At 40.6% G+C, this 24121-nt stretch overlaps 1 protein-coding gene across 2 annotated transcripts in view; it reads right to left on the reverse strand.

The window, feature by feature from the left end:
* The window catches only part of hlcs (holocarboxylase synthetase (biotin-(proprionyl-CoA-carboxylase (ATP-hydrolysing)) ligase)), a 60601-nt gene that overhangs the window by 20253 nt on the left and 16227 nt on the right, over positions 1-24121 (reverse strand). For both annotated transcript variants that reach the window (XM_085173648.1, XM_085173647.1), the window contains exon 6: positions 11400-11680. In XM_085173648.1, coding sequence (XP_085029774.1) covers positions 11400-11680 — 281 coding nt within the window. The remainder of the gene's footprint in view (positions 1-11399; positions 11681-24121) is intronic.

Raw genomic sequence — 24121 nt, forward strand, 5'->3', positions numbered from 1 at the left:
TTAATGCTTTCACAAGATTCAGAAAACTGTGACTTTGACCTTGAGCTGGAGGTTATTGAAATTCACATTTTTAGTAGATACACCTCTGGTGTCAGTTTCAAAATGCTACGTTGACTCATTCTTGAGTTATTGCCTTCACAACCTGTGGGTGTCCATGCTGCCTGCCCACCTGCCCGTTGGGTGATGAATACAGCCAAACAGCCTTTTAAGGCTGAGGGGTAAAAACAGGTGACAGCACACATTTTAATAATGTTTCTGCTGCCCAGTAACTGGCACCATGTGCTCACTTCTAAAAAGTCTTGAAAACTGATATTACTCTGTGACATCATCACAGACTAATATATTTGTATTTAAATGAAGTTACAGTCGAAATGATTAAACCACGACACCAAATAATTCGGTAAGTAAACAGAGTGGGGAGGGCTGGAAGTGGCTGAACCAGAATTAGTTTGTATAAATGGTGCAACTTCAGTGATGTGGAACTGGTTTGGTGTTTGTCCGTCAGATACACAACAAAGCACATTTGTTTTGTAGAAAATGCAAGCGGGCAGTCGCCCGTCGTTATTGCCGTATTTGTCGGACTAAGGCGCTTGTAAATCTGGGAGTAATCTGGGTCCTAAACTCCGTCCATTTCAGGTCCCAAAGTCAAACGATCACTGCGGCATCATTGAGAGTTAAAAACTGTCTAAATTCTTTCATCTGTAATAAAATGATCAGTGTTGCTGCTTTACCAGGTGTAACAATTAAGTTTAACATCCAGGCATCGATGAAAACAGAATTTATTACATTTAACGGAGTTAGAAGTTAGCAGGAAGTTAGCAGGAAGTTAGCTCGCTAGCTTCCACCTAAACATGATATAGCATGTTCTGACTGAGAGATTTCTGAAAGAATTCAAACGTACAGCTCTGCTATCACTTCAACATAAATGAAGACAGAAAACTAAACAGCAGTGACGTTTGTAGGGTTACTGAAGTTGGGCTAGCTGGTATATAATGATGTGCTACGTGATCGCTAGCGACACAGCTATGTTAGCATAAACACAGTGAAGCTGGAGGATGAACGCTAACTTTTTTCCACTCGATAAAAGTTAACGTGATGGATTCTGGTGGTTAGGGACAAATGCAATCGCATGGCAGGATGCTGTAAACGCACCAAACTTCAGTCAGGAGAACAACTGAGATAATCCATCCACAATATGAGGTTAGTCATTCATATACTGCAACAACATGGGAATAGAGCAGCTGCAGAGAATTCAGCATTAATGAATCAATGGTACAGAAGTGGAGGAAGCAAGAAGAAGTTGAATAAAGTTTGATTTATCTGACTGCTTTGTTTCACTTAATGTGTCTTATAATCTCGTGCAGCTTATGGTCCAAAAAATACGTATTTGACTTTTTTATTTGGCACACTGCAGTTTAATGTTGCAAAGCAGCTCTTTTTAACTTCAGTGGATATTATACATGGTTATGCTCAGGATATGTCAGCACATTTCTACTGGAGATGCCTTTTGGTTAAGCTTTCAGCAAAGAATTTGCATTTGCACTGTTAAATGTTTATATAGCTTTAATGCACATAAAAACAGCTGTTTGTTTAAGTGAAAATAAATGGATGGTTTTTTTGTGCTAGTAAAGTTGTGGATTTGTATTTTGTCTCGCATCAATTATATTGTTATCACAAATTTTCAAATATATATCGTGATAAATATTTTTGGCCATATCGCCCTGCTCTATAAAGCAGCACATCTGACACACAGAGGAGGAGGAGCACGCTCTGAACTCTGTTTAGGCAGCAGCCGAGCCGAGGGGGTCACCGTCAGACCCCGTAGGTAGGTCAGGAGGATAAACGGCCGCCACCCGAGTCATCCTGTGATGAGGAGCTACATGCCATCTTTCACACACAGCTATGAGGCAGCAAACAAAGAGAAGAGTGGAGTTTTACTGCACAGCTTTCACGTCCATCCAAAGCACGGATGTGTCCTAAAACACACACGATGAAGACTTTCCAAACAGAGATTATTGCATCCTCCAACGTTGCCACCAGCCGCCCAGGTCCACATCACTCGCCACTTACTTCCCAGATTAAAGCATCCCAGATGAAAAGATTATTCCTGCCATCAATGCTCATTTTAAAAAGAGGATTTGCAGTAGATAAACGTGTTTGCATTGATGCTGGTGCAGCAACAAAGGGATGATCAATAAGGGAGGACAAACTAATCTGTAAATGTGATTAATTGAGCTAATCCTGTATACTCTGGAGCAGCAGAAATTATCATTTCCAAATAGCATTATTGGAAGTGATCAATGAGAGAGGGCTGCTCCATTACTAGCGGCCAGCTGAGGCACCGACGACCTTGCCTTGCTGACTGCCTGGTGTGGAAAGGCCAGCAATGCTCAACAATCCATTAGAGTCAGCGCCTTAAAATGAATGGGATGCAAATCAGTCTGTACACAGCATGTCACAACGGAGCGTGTTTCTGGTGCATAAAGAGCAGGTTGGACTACGCGACTCTACCTGCAGCTAGTTTTTACCTTCAGCTTGATTTCCTTCTTCCTTTGCACTCACACACTGCAAACTCGTGTCTGCTGCATGCTTTAAATGGATGCAACAGACACGGGTTTGCAATCATGAACAAATCATGATTTGCTCCATGCACAGCTATGGGCTTCACACACACTAGTGTACACACCTCTGCAGGTTTGGTGCTGTTTTGACTTCATCACTGAAACAGCTAATTGCAGCTGACCTCTGCTTAAACTTAAAGACCCTCCAGCGGCTCCTCGTTTCTGTTTCTGTCATCACTGACTAGTGCAGCCATCGTTTTTGTTCAGAATCATCACAGAGAGCCTGATAAGTATTTCTTTAAGCAACACCGAGCTTCTTGGTGCCATCTTTCCTGCAGGATGGCTTGCGTTGCGCTGGATTCCCCAGCACAGGACTGAGTCAAACACGCCTCCATATGTTTCTCCAAATACGACGCTGTGGACGTTTAGGCATCTGCTTCCAATTTTTTATAATTGCAGGTGGAGCATGCAAGGTCAACTAGGGCAATTTGATTTTTATGGTCTAACCTGTTGCCACAGAAGAGGAATCCGTGTTGTTTCCACCACAGCCGTTGTGCAGCGTGTACTGTTCACAGGAAACAGGACCTCGTCCCACACACACACCGTTAGCCTGGAAGTTCGATTGCTTGTCCAAACAAACGGTGAGTGGACAACTGGAAAAACAATCTGAGGTTGTTTTTTTGTTCACAGATTTTTCCTACTTGTGTGACTCTTACACCGAAACACCATTTTCTAACATTATTTACAGAGGCTGCAATTTCACAGTCGTTTCTACAAAGCCAATGGTTTTAAACTGCGTTATTCAAAAATACACAGAACAATGAAAACTGACTCTTTATGACCACAAGTGCAAATCCACTACTGCTTCTCTTCATTTATGCATGTCAGCTTTTGACTGAAAAATAAGGGAAATATAATACAAGAGCAAAAAGTGGACCCTTGGGTTTTCATGTCCAAGTTCTTACAAAGACGTGAACATGTAGTCAGCGTTGCTGCAGACCCAGGGATCAAGTTCAGCACAGCAGGAAAAGAATCATTATGCTCTCCAGGCTAGCTGAGTGGCCTCTCGTAGCCTCTCATGTTTTCCACCAATAAACACTTCAGCACGTTAACAAACCTTAACAAAACACCAACTGCTTACTAATACGCCCACCAGTCCCATCAACACCCACACTAACAATCAACTATGAGGAAAATAATGACAGGAAACAACATACGGAAGATTTGATTAGAACAAGTCCAATGTCACAGTCTTACAATGTTTGCAATGGTTTAACAGTGTTTTCATCTTCACTTCTTAAGTTACTGTGTCATGTTGTACACAGTGCCGATGTGGGACAGTTTTCCAGTTTCATTGTACTATTGTACTATGTCTGACTGTTCAATGACAATAAAGAGTTATCTTATCTTTAAACTTTTACTCCTCTTATTTACAGAAAAACCCAACAATCAGATGAAACCCTGTGAGCAAGCATTTGGCAAAAGTAGGAAGAAAAAACCCTTTTTAAACAGGAAGAAACCTCCAGCAGAACCAGGCTCAGTACCCGGCCCACAGCTTACGTACAAAACAGCTGTGCAGATGTGAAACCGGTTGATCTACACTTGAGAGTGAGCACGTGTGACCGATTGTGTGTGTGTGGTCCTGTGTGTGCGTCGTGGTTGGGTCTGCTGTTGGGAGAATGTCTCAGCAGCCTCCCTGATGCTGCGGGGTAGCATGTATATGTGTACATCTCTAAATAGTTCATTGGTATAGTTCACTCAGGGTTCGGTTGCACCGTCTCCTCGCGGGGTGACTCAGAGTTAGCCCGTACATGTGGGAGATGAAACGGGCTGGAGAGATCGCCTCGATATGATAGAGAACGGTTACATTGTAACCTTGGTTCTCTGACTGAGAACTAACTCTCCACCTTCAGGCCTCTCGGAGACATCATGTGCCGATCAAACCACCAGCGGTTTCACATCTGTGCAGCTGTTTTATATGCAAGCTGTGGGCCGTGTCCAGGCTAGCAGAAGTGTCCACACACCATGACCCAGCGGGGGTCACACCCCATACATGTGGAAGATGTAGCGGACTCGAGAGATAGTCTCTCACTCAGAGAACCAAGGTTACAGTGTAACCGTACGATCTACTGATCTCTCTCTATCCCCCCCCCCAAAAAAAAAAAAATTAAATGAAAGCTTTTGTTAAAATGTAACAAATGTCAAACTAACACACAAACTGCTGAGGAACAAGTAAATAAAAGAGCACATTTTTACACTGAAACAAAGGTGACATCAGTGAGACTTTCATGTCATCTCCCAACAGAAAACATCTTCCCACGTACAACCCCTCCCTTTAATAAAACTCTATAAACAAATTCAAAAGTGAGAAAAGAGAAACTGCAGTGTGAAGCTTCTCACTGACACAATGAGATCCCAGTGTGGTGTGACCTTGTGAAAACACCGTCCTGTGTCTCAGCGCTGACTGTAATTAGCTGCTCACAGCCAGACAAAGCATTAATACCCTGAACAAACACACAGCCTGCCAGCCATTGAGCCTCAGCTTCAAGACTCTCCATTCAAGCAGCTAAACCTGCGTTTTCATCAGCTATTCAGTTCGAGGCAGCGCCGACCGACAGGAACTTTGCTTTCAGACCGTCTGTGTCTATTAGCATTTGTGGCAATGCATAATCCTCCTTCTGACAGAAGAAAAGCTCCGTCATTGTCACTTCAAAGGACTCTAACATCTGAAATTCGTCTCTTCAAACTTTTGTTAAACAAACACAACTGTGGGGAATGAGAAAGCAGTCCCTTAATATCCTCACTAATCCATAAAGGTTTCTTATCATGAACAATAAAACATCAGGAACAACAACATATCTGTGCAAAAATACTCAGCTAGCCAAACAAAGTAAATGTCTGAAAGCAGACTACAGCTGCAGCTCTAGTTTAAACACACGTTCTCGCCTCTGTAACAGCGACGCTGTTATTCACTCTGAACTACACACAAGTATTTCTTACTTTTATGATCTGTGCTCAGCATGTTTTGATTATGAACAGTGGAACACGCCATGTTCAAACAACATGTGTGTGAATGGCTGTGGGACAGCAAGCTTCAATGTTTCAATGGGTCCAATTTCACTGCTCTGATGATCAGAAATAAACAGGTTTCGCTAATTCAAAGAAAGCCTGGATGTGCTGAGCTTTGTTCGTAGCGTACACCCCTCACATCTCACTCCCATCTTGTAAACCTTCCCTTTCACTCTTGCTGCGATCCTTCTGACCCCTCGTCTCCACCCGGTCACTCCTACATGTCCTCCACAGCCCTCACTTCTCTGCCACTCCTGACTTCCTGATGCAGTACTCAGTTACTTTCTTGGCACCATATTGCCAACAGTGTTGTTAAAAATTCCACTGCTCCCTCTCTTAAACATCTCCATATCTCCACAAAAAGCGAGAGCGAGTCCAATCACAGGTGATACACCATGAGCCAGCAGCCAGAAGGAAGAGGAGAAATGCCCGAGAAGATGAGCAGCCTCAAGCAAAAGAGACACTGAGGAACGTCACGCTGATAAAGCGTGAGGATGACACCTCAACAAAGTATTTGGGTAAGCACATGAGCATGTTTATTGTATCTCAAATTATAGCGTCATCATGATTACAGGACATCAGGTTACTTGTTCTTATCACTTAATAATGCAGAGTTCATCACAGAAATAAAAATCTGAAGTTATTTGAACACGTTGCCTGCCTGCAGCACTAAAGGACTCCGTGAGAGACGTCTGTCTCGCCCTGGCAGCACCTGTCCCTCTCCTCTTCACTTCGTCTCAACATACGCTCGTCATATCCTGTGATATGATTTACTCTGAGGTGTTTGACAAATTTGTGGTGTTGCCACAGCGCCTCACTTTCTTGCCACATGTATCGCAAACCACGTCTCGGCTGTTTGTGGAGGTAAAACACGTCCACACATGACTCCAATCACACTCAGCCTTTGTTGTGAGTGCGCACGCCAGAGGCTGCCACATTTATACAGCCGTGTTTCACACATGACTATGAAAGGCGGAAGAGGAAGTAGTTCCTTCTAATTGTAGACAATCCGAATGATATAGTTTCTTTCCGCTGTGTTCCTGTTAATGAAAAACTACAAATTTACCCTAAATTACTAAAATATCGATATTTTAATGTGAGAATTGATTCTAGAATATAAATGACGGTATCGGAGGAATCGATATTTCAGGATCGATCCACACATCACTACTGAACACAGAGCACCTTGGGACCAATGAGCCAACAGATGAATACAATGCTGAACCTCTAAGGTTTAGTAAAGGGAGTTAAAGGATACGTCATCTGATGGCAAAGCAAAGTTATCACCAGATGAACAGACGCGACAGACAAAATGAAACGGCCATTGAAAAAGCAGAGACTGCTTTCTAACTGAAATCTACTTTAAAGTAACTGAAAGTTGAAGAGCTTGAGGAAAACAAAGTCCCCACCAGTTTGTGTTGAACTGGAGAAAGCCTGATCCATGGAGGCTCCACACCAGTTTACCCATGTTTCTCTACAACAGTTTAAAACTGTCAGCTCTCCCCCCTCAAAAAGTGGTTTTCTCTTGAAATAATAAGGATCACGACTACTTAAAAAACACAAATGCTCGGAGAAATAGAACAGGCATTCCTTAATAATAACATTAATCAAGGCCACTCCAGAGAAACATCTGGAAACTCAAACATTAGCAGTGAAATCAAACTGCAGCAACACGTTTGGGGTTGTATGGCCTACTTATTCACCCCACTTTAGTTTCTGCATAACCTTAATGACAACACTGTCTGTTCCAATCAGCTCAGCGCCGCTCTACCATCCATTTTTCAAACTTTATGACAGTTTTAATTGCTCCCACCTGCTGCCTCATCGACCCGCTCAACAGCCACTCTCAGTCACATGTGTGGATGCAGACAAAGAAGTCTATTAGGTGCAACTTGCCTTTGCTCCAGTGAGGTCACTTGGGCATTAAATTAGTTCCAGCCCAGATCCAGTACGAAACACTACATGCATTTGAAAACTTTGTCTTATCTTTTTTCTCTCCGTTGTTTGCTGTCAAATGTTCATAAAGAGGCACTTTGACCAACTAGTGAGTGAACATCATGGAGAGACTGAGACATCCACTGGTCTGTCCTCCATTATGCCTTTGCTTATTCAACATGTATCGCATGCATGACATGCATATATGCATGTGCAAGGTTGGCGGTCTGGGCCTTGTTAAAGCTGTGTCTGCACTGTAAGATGTATTTTAGTGTGTAACTAACAGCTGATATTAAATGTCAGCACAGTTAGTGCAGTGTTGTTAGCCAGGGGTTGATTCCTAATCTCAGTCAGGTCACAGGAGAGCGAGTGAAAAGCTTTGTGTTCACAGGATCTTCAGCTATAAGCCACTGGGAGCACTGGCAACTCCAAAAACAGCACGTTGGGTCCTGGTAATCATGCTGATATCACTATGATAGTACCACTCACCTAATCTTTGGTCCAAACACAACACACACCTCATTGCCATGTCAAACCCCCCCACATGTGTGCTGCAGAAACCAATGAGCCCAAGGTGTTATCTTGACCTCCCCAGACTTCAGTTTGACTGAGCATGCACAGGATGTGCAGGTACATCTGACCCACAATCTGGCGTACTCCACAGCACACCAGCAAAGCTTCAGTGCTCATGTCTGCAGGCAACATCCAAACTGAGCTAAAACACAAAACTAGCTGGTGATTTTAATGTTAGCTGCAAGGGTGTGTTCTGTGCAACCCATCATGACAGAAACAACATGCACAGTCAGAGTTTAAAGGAAGTACACTCTGTCTTAATTCTAAGCTTTCATGCATATGCTTAAATTATTTAAACCTAACCTCAGATGTAAAACTGTGTGTTTTACATCTGAGGTTAGATTTAAATCATTATCGACTTAACAAATGCAGAACCCATGTATGAACCACGTGAAGCAGAAATAACTTGAAGTAATCATTTCTGTACGACTTCAGTCTGTCACATGACTGCCCAGGCCCTCTGGCTGCAGAACAAGGTCAAACCATCATCGCTCTACCACTGTGCTCACCACTGGCACCATTGGTACCACTGTGCTCACCACTGGCACCATTGGTGCTGGTACGCTGTTTGGTTTCCACCAAACGTGCTACTGTGCATTACGCTCAAACATCTCATATTTGGTCTCGTCCATCCAAAGGACACTGGTACAGAAGTACGGTCGTTCGTTCAGGTGCAACTTCGTGAGCCTGAGCTGTGGTGTTGTTCTTTTTACAGAGAAGAGGATTTCAACCCTTCCAAACAAGCCCAACGTGTTAAATCTTTCTCTAATGGTACTATAATAAACTTTAATATGCTGCCTGATACCTGTAGAGTCTGAGATCTGAGTGTTTCATGGTCTGAGACTAGGGTGACATCGGGTTGTCTCCTGTAAAGACTGGCAGCTGTATGTCTTCTAATTGTAAATAGTGTTTTGTACCGCAGATTGTTTGCAAATGGCCTTCTATCGCTTCCCAGAAGAGAGTTACTTTTTAAGATCATTGCTGGCCTTTTTCCTCCTTCCACCTCACTCGAGACCAGCAAACTGCCAAAACTCCTGCTTTTATAGCAGTGCTCACACTGATGATGATCAATTAATGCATTTGATTAGCAATTGCATGTTCTCCCCGTGTTTGCGTGGGTTCTCTCCGGGTACTCCGGCTTCCTCCCACCGTCCAAAGACATGCAGCTTGTGGGGATAGGTTAATTGGATAATCCAAATTGTCACTAGGTGTGAATGTGCGAGTGAATGTGAGTGCGAATGGTTGTCTGTCCCTGTGTGTTGGCCCTGCGACAGACTGGCGACCTGTCCAGGGTGTACCCCGCCTCTCGCCCTATGACAGCTGGGATAGGCTCCAGCGCCCCCCGCGACCCTGAAAAGGATAAGCGGAAGCGAATGGATGGATGGATGGATTAGCAATTAGCGCATCTGATTTCTGCTACTTACCCTCTCAATGCCTTTTAGGCTTGGGCATGTAACAGGAAGTTATTAGGTTTTCACACATTGCTTCTACATTTTGACAAAGTGTCAGATAAACACCGACAGCTGGGACAGACTACAGCCCCAAGCATGAAAAACAGACAATGAATAGAAATAATGACACACGTGTGATGTGTTGGTGTTCATCTGATCTGACATACATTTCAAGACCTGCTTTATTTTTGTGATTTAAAATGTAATCTAAAGGTTCTGTACTTTCTATGACTACTTGCTCCTGAAAATTTGTGTTTGCCATCAAGAACTCTCAGCAAGGTTGGAAGAAATATCCATTTTCTCTCTTAAATATGCAAATTTGTGCATCAACATACCCTGAAATCCATTTACCAATTTAGCCATAAAAAGACAACCCAACCATGGGTTTCTCTGGGATTGATGTGTTTGGCTCAGTAACAAGAAAAGATTTTCGAACCATGTTTGAATTTCCATGTAAAGACCTGATCTCACTCTCCACATACGAGCTTGTATATGAATTTACAGAAACCGCTGTGATAATCTTTTTCTGCTTCATTTGCCTATTTATTAACATTTAATGAATGAAGCTGCTCCAACTAGCACTTCATTATCATGATCATGCCCAACACTGCCCAGCCCCCAAACAAGTCTCCATCTGGACCAAGGAAATTAATAAGAACTACTAATTATTGTATGTTTTGTTTGGATTTATCCAAAATCAGGAAATGGGCAACTTCTCATTCCTTAAACAACCCAACATGTTTTCATGGAAGACCTGCTAGTGGAAAAACATCGAGCTGTTTCAGATGGGTCAAATTACTGGCCTGCATCAAGAAAGAAACCGACTCTACTAAATACGAGGTAAGAAATGTGCAATGCAATAATACCTGGAAACACCTGGATACAGGACTCAAAGCTATGTGCCGAGAACTCAAGGGACAAACACTGAACTGTTGCACTGCCGCACAAAAACTATCAGTAAGACTTATTGGAAACAAATTTCAGTTTGCTGGGACGCATAGAGACTGGACCCTGGGGCCGTGGCAACAACTCGTGTGGTGTGATGAGTCTCGATTTAGCCTGCTCCACACTGATGGACATAACAGGGTGAAGAACAAGATCAGCTGACCTGTATGGCAGCGTTATGGGCTACAACGTGTAAACACTGACCCATACTGTAGGCATATATGGGTCAGTAACACAGGCTCATCCTGTGAAAGGACAGGTCAGGGAGCATGACACATAACACATGGACTGGACTGGACGTTACCTCCATCAGGAGGCATCTCTAGGATGTGCCGGAGAAGACTTTACACATAATGCAACTCCATAGTTTGTACGTTTTGCTCGAGCAGTCTAAATAAGATTATGTTATGGTGTAAAGCCTCGAGGGCCGGTGTCCTGCAGGTTTTAGATCTCACCCTGGGTCAACACACCTGATTCAAATGATCAGTTCATTACCAGGCCTCTGGAGAACTTCAAACCTGCAGGACACTGGCCCTCGAGGCCTGGAGTTCGACACCCCTGGTGTAAAGCCTCGAGGGCCGGTGTCCTGCAGGTCTTAGACGTGTCCTTGATCCAACACACCTGATTTAAATGCCTAAATGACCTCCTCAAGTTGAATGAACTAATTCAGGTGTTGACCCAAGGTGAGATCTAAAACCTGCAGGACACCGGCCCTCGAGGCCTGGAGTTCGACACCCCGGCTGTAAAGCTGCAGCCCATACTGCCGCAGTCTCATCTCAGAGCTACTTGGATATTTCACTGTTAGAATAAACTCCTGCTGGCCCACATTTCAAACATTAAACAGATTCTTAGAAACACGTGTTACCCTTCTAATAGATCCATGGTAGAGGTGACGATTTCGGCAAACAGCACAGTGTGACCCAGCTGCTTGGTCTTCAGGTTCTTGCTGTAGGTCTCCATACTAAAGTGGGCCCAGCTCTGCGACTCTGCAGAATTAGTGAGCAGGGCCACAGAGCCTTTAGGCAGCAAAAGAGCATCCTGAAGGTCTGAACCAGACATCACGACGAGGGAGGCCTTGGACAACGTAAGGACACCGTTGAGTTCTGCATGCGCCTGGACCCATTTCAGGAATCCGGCCTTGGCCTCCTGTGTTGAATACAGAAGAGAGGACATCAGGTTTTATTTTACAGACTGTCAGTAGTTTAAATTCCTTTAGGACTTATGCACAACCAATTCAATTCAATTCAATTCAATTCAATTTTATTTATATAGCGCCAAATCACAACAAATGTCGCCTCAAGGCGCTTCATAGATACAGAGAAAAGCCCAACAATCATATGACCCCCTATGAGCAAGCACTTTGGCGACAGTGGGAAGGAAAAACTCCCTTTTAACAGGAAGAAACCTCCGGCAGAACCAGGCTCAGGGAGGGGCGGCCATCTGCTGCGACCGGTTGGGGTGAGAGAAGGAAGACAGGATAAAGACATGCTGTGGAAGAGAGACAGAGATTAATAACAGATACGATTCAATACAGAGAGGTCTGTTAATACATAGTTAGTGAGAAAGGTGACTGGAAAGGAAAAACTCAATGCATCATGGGAATCCCCCGGCAGCCTACATCTATTGCAGCATAACTAAGGGAGGATTCAGGGTCACCTGGTCCAGCCCTAACTATATGCTTTAGCAAAAAGGAAGGTTTTAAGCCTAATCTTAAAAGTAGAGATAGTGTCTGTCTCCTGAATCCAAACTGGAAGCTGGTTCCACAGAAGAGGGGCCTGAAAACTGAAGGCTCTCCCTCCCATTCTACTTTTAAATACTCTAGGAACAACAAGTAGGCCTGCAGAGCGAGAGCGAAGTGCTCTAATAGGGTGATATGGTACTACAAGGTCATTAAGATAAGATGGGGCCTGATTATTTAAGACCTTGTATGTGAGGAGCAGGATTTTGAATTCAATTCTGGATTTAACAGGAAGCCAATGAAGGGAAGCCAAAACAGGAGAAATATACTCTCTCTTTCTAGTCCCTGTCAGTACTCTTGCTGCAGCATTTTGGATTAACTGAAGGCTTTTCAGTGAGTTTTTTGGACATCCTGATAATAATGAATTGCAGTAGTCTAGCCTGGAAGTAATAAATGCATGAACTAGTTTTTCAGCGTCACTCTGAGACAGGATATTTCTAATTTTAGAGATGTTGCGCAAATGGAAGAACGCAGTCTTACATATTTGTTTAATATGTGCGTTGAAGGACATATCCTGGTCAAAAATGACTCCAAGGTTCCTCACAGTGTTACTGGAGGCCAAGGTAATGCCATCCAGAGTAAGAATCTGGTTAGATACCATATTTCTAAGCTTTTCAGCGCCGAGTACAATGACCTCAGTTTTATCTGAGTTAAGAAGCAGAAAGTTAGCGGCCATCCAAGTCTTTATGTCTTTAAGACATTCCTGCAGTTTAACTAATTGGTGTGTGTTATCTGGCTTCATGGACAGATAGAGCTGGGTGTCATCTGCATAGCAGTGAAAATGTATGCTATGTCTTCTAATGATGCTGCCTAGGGGAAGCATGTATAATGTAAACAGAATTGGTCCTAGCACTGAACCCTGTGGAACTCCATAATTAACCTCAGTGTGTGAAGAGGACTCTCCATTTACATGCACAAATTGGAGTCTATTAGATAGATATGATACAAACCACTGCAGTGCAGTACCTGTAATACCTACAGCATGTTCTAATCGCTCTAATAGGATATTATGGTCAACAGTATCGAATGCTGCACTAAGGTCAAGAAGGACAAGCACAGAGATGAGTCCACTGTCAGAGGCCATAAGAAGATCATTTGTAACCTTCACTAAAGCTGTTTCTGTGCTGTGATGAACTCTGAAACCTGACTGAAACTCTTCAAATAAACCATTCCTCTGCAGATGATCTGTTAGCTGTTTGACAACTACTCTTTCAAGGATTTTTGATATGAAAGGAAGGTTGGAGATTGGCCTATAATTAGCTAAGACTGCTGGGTCTAGAGATGGCTTTTTGAGTAAAGGTTTAACTGCAGCCACCTTGAAGGCCTGTGGTACATAGCCGATTATTAGAGATAGGTTGATCATATATAAGATCGAAGAATTAATCAATGGCAGGACTTCTTTGAGCAGTTTTGTAGGAATGGGGTCTAAAAGACACGTTGATGGTTTGGAGGAAGTAATTATTGAAGTTAACTCAGAAAGATCGATTGGAAAAAAAGAGTCTAACTTAACATCAATGGAACTAAGAGTAGCTGTAGATAATATTACATCTGTGGGATGATTATTGGTAATTTTTTCTCTAATGATAAAAATTTTATTTGTGAAGAAGTTCATGAAGTCATCACTAGTTAACGTTAAAGGGATGGTTGGCTCAAAAGAGCTCTGACTTTTTGTCAGCCTGGCTACAGTGCTGAAGAGAAACCTGGGGTTGTTCTTATTTTCTTCAATCAGTGATGAGTAGTAAGCTGTTCTGGCTTTGCGGAGGGCTTTCTTATAAAGCAACAAACTATTTCTCCAAGCTAAATGATGATCCTCTAAATTTGTGACACAGTGGTATATCTTAATAATTCTGGTCCGTTTTAAGTTAAGAAGTGTGTTTAAGAAGGGCACAAGTCACCATCAAGTGCAGATCTACTACGGAGATGCTCTGTCCACATGTTGTCCTGCGCAGGCCCGACCCCCTCAGTGAGATCAGCAGTCACCTCCCTCTACATGGATGACATCAAGCGATATGCCACTAGTGAACGAGACACCGCCGCTCGCCTAGTTTACAGTCGCTGCACTGAGTGCTCCGATTACCACGGGGACCACTGTTACCTTCACCCTCCACATCTTCTCTCTTTTCTTCCCTTCGTCCTGACGTTGCACTCATTCAGCATCGCTACATCTATCACTAAGGTCGTCTCCCCCTGAGCTGCCTGCAAGGAAAGCTTCGACCACCACCTGCAGAGCCGGAGAAGGATGGCCGAGACTAGTTCTGCTGGAGGTTCCTTCCTGTTAAAAGGGAGTTTTTTTCTTCCCACTGTTGCCAAGTGCTGCTCACAGGGGTTCGGTCTGATGGTTGGGCTTTTCTCTTTATTACTGCAGGGTTTTTAATCTACAATATAAAGTGCCTTGAGGTGATCGTTGCACCCCTAATAAATAAAGAAATAAAATTTTTTTTTTATTTTTTTATTTATTAGGGGTGCAACGATACACAAAATTCACGGTTCGGTTAGATACTTTGGTGTCACGGTTCGATATTTTTTCGATACAAAAAAAAAATGTTCATGCCTTTTTAATTTGTCATTTATTAAAATTATAAATATGGATTTTAACTCAAAAGTACAGTTTTTAAATTTTGTGTTGCTGAAACAACAAAGTAATAAAATAAAATAATAAATCTATCTGATGGAGAAATCACTCATCTTTGGAAAAGAGAGTTTATTATAGAGAAATGGCTCTTTCCAAAATAAAAGCTATACTATACGCTTCTTCTGGGCTATATTCTCAGCAGCATATTAAACATATCAGGTCCCCATAAGGAGAATCATGTGCTAACGGCTGTCTAAATGACTCGGCTTGTTGTTTTTGTCTGCTTCCACTTGTCTTTGCACGAGGATGATGTCGGAGTAAATGTGCAGTCATATTCGTTGTGTTCCCACTAGTGCTGTCAGCGTTAATCTGAAATGACGTTAACGCCACAACACGGCAAATCTCCGTTAACGAGCTACCGCGGATCGCCCCGTGCGTGGGGCTGGACGGCCAACACGTTAACAAGCTAACTGCGCTAACGCACTAGTTACCGCGGTAAAGTGAGCCGTCATTTGTGAGCCGCGGTCAAGCCAGCCGCCTCTTATCCGCCGCATAAATTTCCTTGCGCTTTTACACCAGTCTTTACGGTAGCGCCTTTTCGCTTTATATCCCGATTGAGAGCCTAGACCCGCGCACACGCGCGCACACATTACGATGGAACAGCCCAATACAGTCAATACAATTATGTCTATTACAAAAATTCATTAAAAATCATCCTTAGTAGTTGAGGTCCAACTTTCAACACATCCCTCCTCTGGGACACCTACTGTACCTGTGTGCCAAGTTTCATCCAGATTTACTGTAGAATTCCTCAGAAATTAAAGGAAACTTATATTCAATGCAATACAGTCAATACACTACAATTATGTCAAATTTCAAAAATTCATTAAAAATCATCCTTAGTAGTTGAGGTCCAACTTTCAACACATCCCTCCTCTGGGACACCTACTGTACCTGTGTGCCAAGTTTCATCCAGATTTACTGTAAAATTCCTCAGAAATTAAAGGACATTTATATTCAATGCAGTACAGTCAATACACTACAATTATGTACATTTCAAAAATTCATTAAAAATCATCCTTAGTAGTTGAGGTCCAACTTTCAACACATCCCTCCTCTGGGACACCTACTGTACCTGTGTGCCAAGTTTCATCCAGATTTACTGTAGAATTCCTCAGAAATTAAAGGACATTTATATTCAATGCAATACAGTCAATACACTACAATTATGTCAAATTTCAAAAATTCATTAAAAATCATCCTTAGTAGTTGAGGTCCAACTTTCAACACATCCCTCCTCTGGGACACCTACTGTACCTGTGTGCCAAGTTTCATCCAGATTTACTGTAGAATTCCTCAGAAATTAAAGGAAACTTATATTCAATGCAATACAGTCAATACACTACAATTATGTCAAATTTCAAAAATTCATTAAAAATCATCCTTAGTAGTTGAGGTCCAACTTTCAACAGATTCCTTCTCTGGGAAGCCTACTGTACCTGTGTGCCAAGTTTCATCCAGATTTACTGTAGAATTCCTCAGAAATTAAAGGACATTTATATTCAATGCAATACAGTCAATACACTACAATTATGTCAAATTTCAAAAATTCATTAAAAATCATCCTTAGTAGTTGAGGTCCAACTTTCAACACATCCCTCCTCTGGGACATCTACTGTACCTGTGTGCCAAGTGTCATCCAGATTTACTGTAAAATTCCTCAGAAATTAAAGGACATTTATATTCAATGCAATACAGTCAATACACTACAATTATGTACATTTCAAAAATTCATTAAAAATCATCCTTAGTAGTTGAGGTTCACCTTTCAACACATTCCTTCTCTGGGACACCTACTGTACCTGTGTGCCAAGGTTCATCCAGATTTACTGTAAAATTCCTCAGAAAATAAAGGACATTTATATTCAATGCAATACAGTCAATACACTACAATTATGTCAAATTTCAAAAATTCATTAAAAATCATCCTTAGTAGTTGAGGTCCAACTTTCAACACATCCCTCCTCTGGGACACGTACTGTACCTGTGTGCCAAGTTTCATCCAGATTTACTGTAAAATTCCTCAGAAATTAAAGGACATTTATATTCAATGCAATACAGTCAATACACTACAATTATGTACATTTCAAAAATTCATTAAAAATCATCCTTAGTAGTTGAGGTCCAACTTTCAACACATCCCTCCTCTGGGACACCTACTGTACCTGTGTGCCAAGTTTCATCCAGATTTACTGTAGAATTCCTCAGAAATTAAAGGACATTTATATTCAATGCAATACAGTCAATACACTACAATTATGTCAAATTTCAAAAATTCATTAAAAATCATCCTTAGTAGTTGAGGTCCACCTTTCAACAGATTCCGTCTCTGGGACACCTACTGTACCTGTGTGCCAAGTTTCATCCAGATTTACTGTAGAATTCCTCAGAAATTAAAGGAAACTTATATTCAATGCAATACAGTCAATACACTACAATTATGTCAAATTTCAAAAATTCATTAAAAATCATCCTTAGTAGTTGAGGTCCAACTTTCAACAGATTCCTTCTCTGGGAAGCCTACTGTACCTGTGTCCCAAGTTTCATCCAGATTTACTGTCGAATTCCTCAGAAATGAAAGGAAACTTATATTCAATGCAATACAGTCAATACACTACAATTATGTCTATTACAAAAAATCATTAAAAATCATCCTTAGTAGTTGAGGTCCAACTTTCAACACATCCCTCCTCTGGGACACCTACTGTACCTGTGTGCCAAGTTTCATCCAGATTTACTGTAGAATTCCTCAGAAATTAAAGGAAACTTATATTCAATGCAATACAGTCAATACACTACAATTATGTCAAATTTCAAAATTCATTAAAAATCATCCTTAGTAGTTGAGGTCCAACTTTCAACAGATTCCTCCTCTGGGACACCTACTGTACCTGTGTGCCAAGGTTCATCCAGATTTACTGTAAAATTCCTCAGAAATTAAAGGAAACTTATATTCAATGCAATACAGTCAATACACTACAATTATGTCAAATTTCAAAAATTCATTAAAAATCATCCTTAGTAGTTGAGGTCCAACTTTCAACAGATTCCTTCTCTGGGAAGCCTACTGTACCTGTGTCCCAAGTTTCATCCAGATTTACTGTCGAATTCCTCAGAAATTAAAGGAAACTTATATTCAATGCAATACAGTCAATACACTACAATTATGTCTATTTCAAAAATTCATTAAAAATCATCCTTAGTAGTTGAGGTCCAACTTTCAACAGATTCCTTCTCTGGGACACCTACTGTACCTGTGTGCCAAGTTTCATCCAGATTTACTGTAAGATTCCTCAGAAATTAAAGGACATGTATATTGAATTCAATACACTTACTTAAATATTGCATCATATTCAAAAATTCATTAAAAATCATCCATAATAGTTGATGTCCAACTTTCAACACCGTCTTACTCTGGGCGACCTACGGTATCTCTGGGCCAAGTTACATCTCAATTCACTGTAATCTTTATCAAAAATTGAAAGAACAATTATATGTCAATGCTGGCTGTGTGCCTTTCAAAGTGACACTAAATAACAGAACTCAGGCACATCAGGGAATAATCCAAAAGGCGGATTTATTAAACAAAAACAACATACAAAATATCCCTAACCCATACTACATAACCTAAAAAGAAACAAAGGGACACTTAGAAGCACAAGAAAACAATACTATACTGAAAGGGCAAGAGACACAGCCCAAACATAATCCACAACTAAAACGCCAAAAGAACAAGTCATCCCACATAGCAGACGGGTGTTGCCTGGATCTGGTGTGAAGCCGGCACTGCTGGCTGACTTCTGGCATGGTAAGATGGCACTGTTTATGTGATGGCATGCTACATCTGGCCTGATTGGGTGAATGTGACATGTTGTATAGAGCACTTTGAGTAATATGGGTGAGTAAAAAGGCGCTATATAAGAATCAGTCCATTCACTGTCTGAACAGAGTTTTGTCATGACAGCATATTTGATTGTCTTCACTGACTCGCTATCCGCCTTAGTGCAGCTGCCGTACCATCCTCGGATGCAGTAAGTTAGTAGGCTCTCAATGGGCGAGTGGTGGAAGGTCAGCAGAGGATGTCTGGGATGATTGCATTAAAGGCTGAGCTGTAGTCCACAAAGAGCATTCTGGCGTAGCTCTGCCGCTTTTCTGACACAACGACCGAGACTGTGGGAGCTGGGGCTCGAACCAGCAACCTTCCGGTGACAAGACGAACTGCCAACTCTCATTATGCAATGTACTGTTTAAAAGAAAAATCTTTTTTTTGCCTTGACAACATACATTCATCTTCATTTCAAATAAGTAGTTATTTTTCACACAGAGAGCAATACCATTCTCCAGCCTCTGCTGTCCAAAACTACTCTGTATTCATCTGGAGGCACTTTGTGTGAAACCATTTTAAATAGCTCTCATGCAGGAACAAAGCAATTGTATAAAATGAAGTGAGGGAATGGAGCTATAAATAGATTAATATAGAGATATGAAAATAAACTTATATATAGACATAGGAACACAAGTTTTAAGATTAATGTTTCTGGGATATAATAAACAATATAAGCATACAGGTGTCTAAGCAAACATTGTGGCATACAAAGTGAGAGAGTGCAGTGAGTCATGTTTATTCCTGTTCAATATGTGTCTGACACAAGTGGATGAATTAAAAAGTCTGACAGCAGCAGCAACAACAGGCAATGCCTTCCTGATGACTTTCTATCTGGTTACATCTTTGTCTTTGATGCCTGTATCCCAGCTTGAAGAGTCCTGGACCTTTTTTCTAGTCAGTGGGTGTGTAGGCAAACAACTCTGGCTTGTCACCCAGTTGGATTTCCTGGTAATTGTCAGGTGGCACTATCTACAAATCAGGACACATTAACTATGATATTAAAAAATTGACATGATGACATAGTCCTTGGTCAGTTTACCAAGCATTTCTCAGTTTTGTTCTTTATAGTTCTGTTCATCATATCATTGTTTGTGAGTCCTGGATTATTTGATGATATGTTTACATTATGTATTCTTTTGTTTTCAGTTCCATATTGCTTTTAAGTGTAGTTCTTTTTAAGCATTCCACAAGTGGATGGAACACTTGTGAAAACACTCTAGTGTTAAAGCCAGTCTTGTCTTCATGTCTGTTTCTGGTTTTGTCTGTGTCAAGCTCGTGTGTCTTAGTCTGTGTTTTAGTTTGGTGGCCTCTTGTCTCTTTCTTGTGTTGAGTCTTACTTCCATTGTCTTCTTATTCCCAATGTATCCCTGCTGTGTTACACAGCTGTCTCCAATTCCCCTAATCACCATCCTATTTATACATTTTGCCAATCTCCCGGTCTGAAGTACATTATTCTATTCGATTCTATTCTATTATATTTATACAGCACCAAACCACAACAACAGTCACCTAAAGACACTTTATGTTGCTGGTTAAAAACACAACAATAATACAAAGAAAGCCCCAACAATTTAAGTACCCCATATGAGCTAACATTTAGTGTGAGTGGGAAGGAAAAACTCCATTTGAAGAGGTAGAGACATCTGGCAGAAACAGGCTCAAGGAGAGACAGCCATCTACTGTGACTGGCTGAGGTTGATGAAAAGGAGACAGAACAACATACTGTGCAAGAGATACATACTAACTAATGATTAAATGCAGAGAGGTGTATAAACACAGAAAGAGCAAAGAAGGAAAAAATTCATACATGATGGGAAGCCCACAAGAGCCTAGGCTTATTGCAGCACAAATAAGGGAAGATTCAGGGTCACCTGATCCACTCTAACTGTATTATTTGTCAAAACTGAGGGTTTTAATGCTAATCTCAAAAGCAGAGACGGGTGTTTGTCTTCTGAATTAATATAGAATAGAATAGAATTCAACCTTATTGTCATTGCACATGTCACAGGTACAAGGCAACGAAATGCAGTTTGCATCCATCAAGAAGTGCTTTAGCCGTGATATAGATATATTACAATATATATTAGCAATAATATAGGTATGTAAGTATATTACAGAAATGGGTCTATTATGGTATGTTATAATGTACACGGTATGAAGGTATGTTATGAATATGCTATAACTATAAGTATGTACAGGCTATGAACAGGATATAAACATGAAAAACTATACAGAATATGAAATTAAAAAAACTATACAGAAATATGAGATATACAGCTATACACAAATGTGAAATATGCAGGTTATAAACAGTTGTAGAATTAAAAATTATCGTATTGTACAGAATGATGTGAGCTGCATCCACAGAAGAGAGGCCTGAGAGATGATTCCTGTTCAACCTTAAAATTCTATAGGAACCACAAGTACACTTAATATTCCAAAATTAAAATCTGGATTTCAAAGCGAGTCAGTGAAGACAATCAAATAAACTGTCATGACAAAACTCTGTTCAGACAGTGAATGGACTGATTCTTATATAGCGCCTTTTTACTCACCCATATTACTCAAAGTGCTCTATACAACATGTCACATTCACCCAATCAGGCCAGATGTAGCATGCCATCACATAAACAGTGCCATCTTACCATGCCAGAAGTCAGCCAGCAGTGCCGGCTTCACACTAGATCCAGGCAACACCCGTCTGCTATGTGGGATGACTTGTTCTTTTGGCGTTTTAGTTGTGGATTATGTTTGGGCTGTGTCTCTTGCCCTTTCAGTATAGTATTGTTTTCTTGTGCTTCTAAGTGTCCCTTTGTTTCTTTTTAGGTTATGTAGTATGGGTTAGGGATATTTTGTATGTTGTTTTTGTTTAATAAATCCGCCTTTTGGATTATTCCCTGATGTGCCTGAGTTCTGTTATTTAGTGTCACTTTGAAAGGCACACAGCCAGCATTGACATATAATTGTTCTTTCAATTTTTGATAAAGATTACAGTGAATTGAGATGTAACTTGGCCCAGAGATACCGTAGGTCGCCCAGAGTAAGACGGTGTTGAAAGTTGGACATCAACTATTATGGATGATTTTTAATGAATTTTTGAATATGATGCAATATTTAAGTAAGTGTATTGAATTCAATATACATGTCCTTTAATTTCTGAGGAATCTTACAGTAAATCTGGATGAAACTTGGCACACAGGTACAGTAGGTGTCCCAGAGAAGGAATCTGTTGAAAGTTGGACCTCAACTACTAAGGATGATTTTTAATGAATTTTTGAAATAGACATAATTGTAGTGTATTGACTGTATTGCATTGAATATAAGTTTCCTTTAATTTCTGAGGAATTCGACAGTAAATCTGGATGAAACTTGGGACACAGGTACAGTAGGCTTCCCAGAGAAGGAATCTGTTGAAAGTTGGACCTCAACTACTAAGGATGATTTTTAATGAATTTTTGAAATTTGACATAATTGTAGTGTATTGACTGTATTGCATTGAATATAAGTTTCCTTTAATTTCTGAGGAATTTTACAGTAAATCTGGATGAACCTTGGCACACAGGTACAGTAGGTGTCCCAGAGAAGGAATCTGTTGAAAGTTGGACCTCAACTACTAAGGATGATTTTTAATGAATTTTGAAATTTGACATAATTGTAGTGTATTGACTGTATTGCATTGAATATAAGTTTCCTTTAATTTCTGAGGAATTCTACAGTAAATCTGGATGAAACTTGGCACACAGGTACAGTAGGTGTCCCAGAGGAGGGATGTGTTGAAAGTTGGACCTCAACTACTAAGGATGATTTTTAATGATTTTTTGTAATAGACATAATTGTAGTGTATTGACTGTATTGCATTGAATATAAGTTTCCTTTAATTTCTGAGGAATTTTACAGTAAATCTGGATGAACCTTGGCACACAGGTACAGTAGGTGTCCCAGAGAAGGAATCTGTTGAAAGTTGGACCTCAACTACTAAGGATGATTTTTAATGAATTTTGAAATTTGACATAATTGTAGTGTATTGACTGTATTGCATTGAATATAAGTTTCCTTTAATTTCTGAGGAATTCTACAGTAAATCTGGATGAAACTTGGCACACAGGTACAGTAGGTGTCCCAGAGGAGGGATGTGTTGAAAGTTGGACCTCAACTACTAAGGATGATTTTTAATGATTTTTTGTAATAGACATAATTGTAGTGTATTGACTGTATTGCATTGAATATAAGTTTCCTTTAATTTCTGAGGAATTCTACAGTAAATCTGGATGAAACTTGGCACACAGGTACAGTAGGTGTCCCAGAGGAGGGATGTGTTGACAGTTGGACCTCAACTACTAAGGATGATTTTTAATGAATTTTTGTAATAGACATAATTGTAGTGTATTGACTGTATTGCATTGAATATAAATGTCCTTTAATTTCTGAGGAATTTTACAGTAAATCTGGATGAAACTTGGCACACAGGTACAGTAGGCTTCCCAGAGAAGGAATCTGTTGAAAGTTGGACCTCAACTACTAAGGATGATTTTTAATGAATTTTTGTAATTGACATAATTGTAGTGTATTGACTGTATTGCATTGAATATAAATGTCCTTTAATTTCTGAGGAATTTTACAGTAAATCTGGATGAAACTTGGCACACAGGTACAGTAGGCTTCCCAGAGAAGGAATCTGTTGAAAGTTGGACCTCAACTACTAAGGATGATTTTTAATGAATCTTTGAAATTTGACATAATTGTAGTGTATTGAATGTATTGCATTGAATATAAGTTTCCTTTAATTTCTGAGGAATTCTACAGTAAATCTGGATGAAACTTGGGACACAGGTACAGTAGGCTTCCCAGAGAAGGAATCTGTTGAAAGTTGGACCTCAACTACTAAGGATGATTTTTAATGAATTTTTGAAATTTGACATAATTGTAGTGTATTGACTGTATTGCATTGAATATAAGTTTCCTTTAATTTCTGAGGAATTCTACAGTAAATCTGGATGAAACTTGGCACACAGGTACAGTAGGTGTCCCAGAGGAGGGATGTGTTGACAGTTGGACCTCAACTACTAAGGATGATTTTTAATGAATTTTTGTAATAGACATAATTGTAGTGTATTGACTGTATTGCATTGAATATAAATGTCCTTTAATTTCTGAGGAATTCTACAGTAAATCTGGATGAAACTTGGCACACAGGTACAGTAGGCTTCCCAGAGAAGGAATCTGTTGAAAGTTGGACCTCAACTACTAAGGATGATTTTTAATGAATTTTTGTAATAGACATAATTGTATTGACTGTATTGGGCTGTTCCATCGTAATGTGTGCGCGCGCGT

Source organism: Neolamprologus multifasciatus, chromosome 10, assembly GCF_963576455.1.
Source record: "Neolamprologus multifasciatus chromosome 10, fNeoMul1.2, whole genome shotgun sequence".
Classification (NCBI taxonomy): Eukaryota; Metazoa; Chordata; class Actinopteri; order Cichliformes; family Cichlidae; genus Neolamprologus; species Neolamprologus multifasciatus.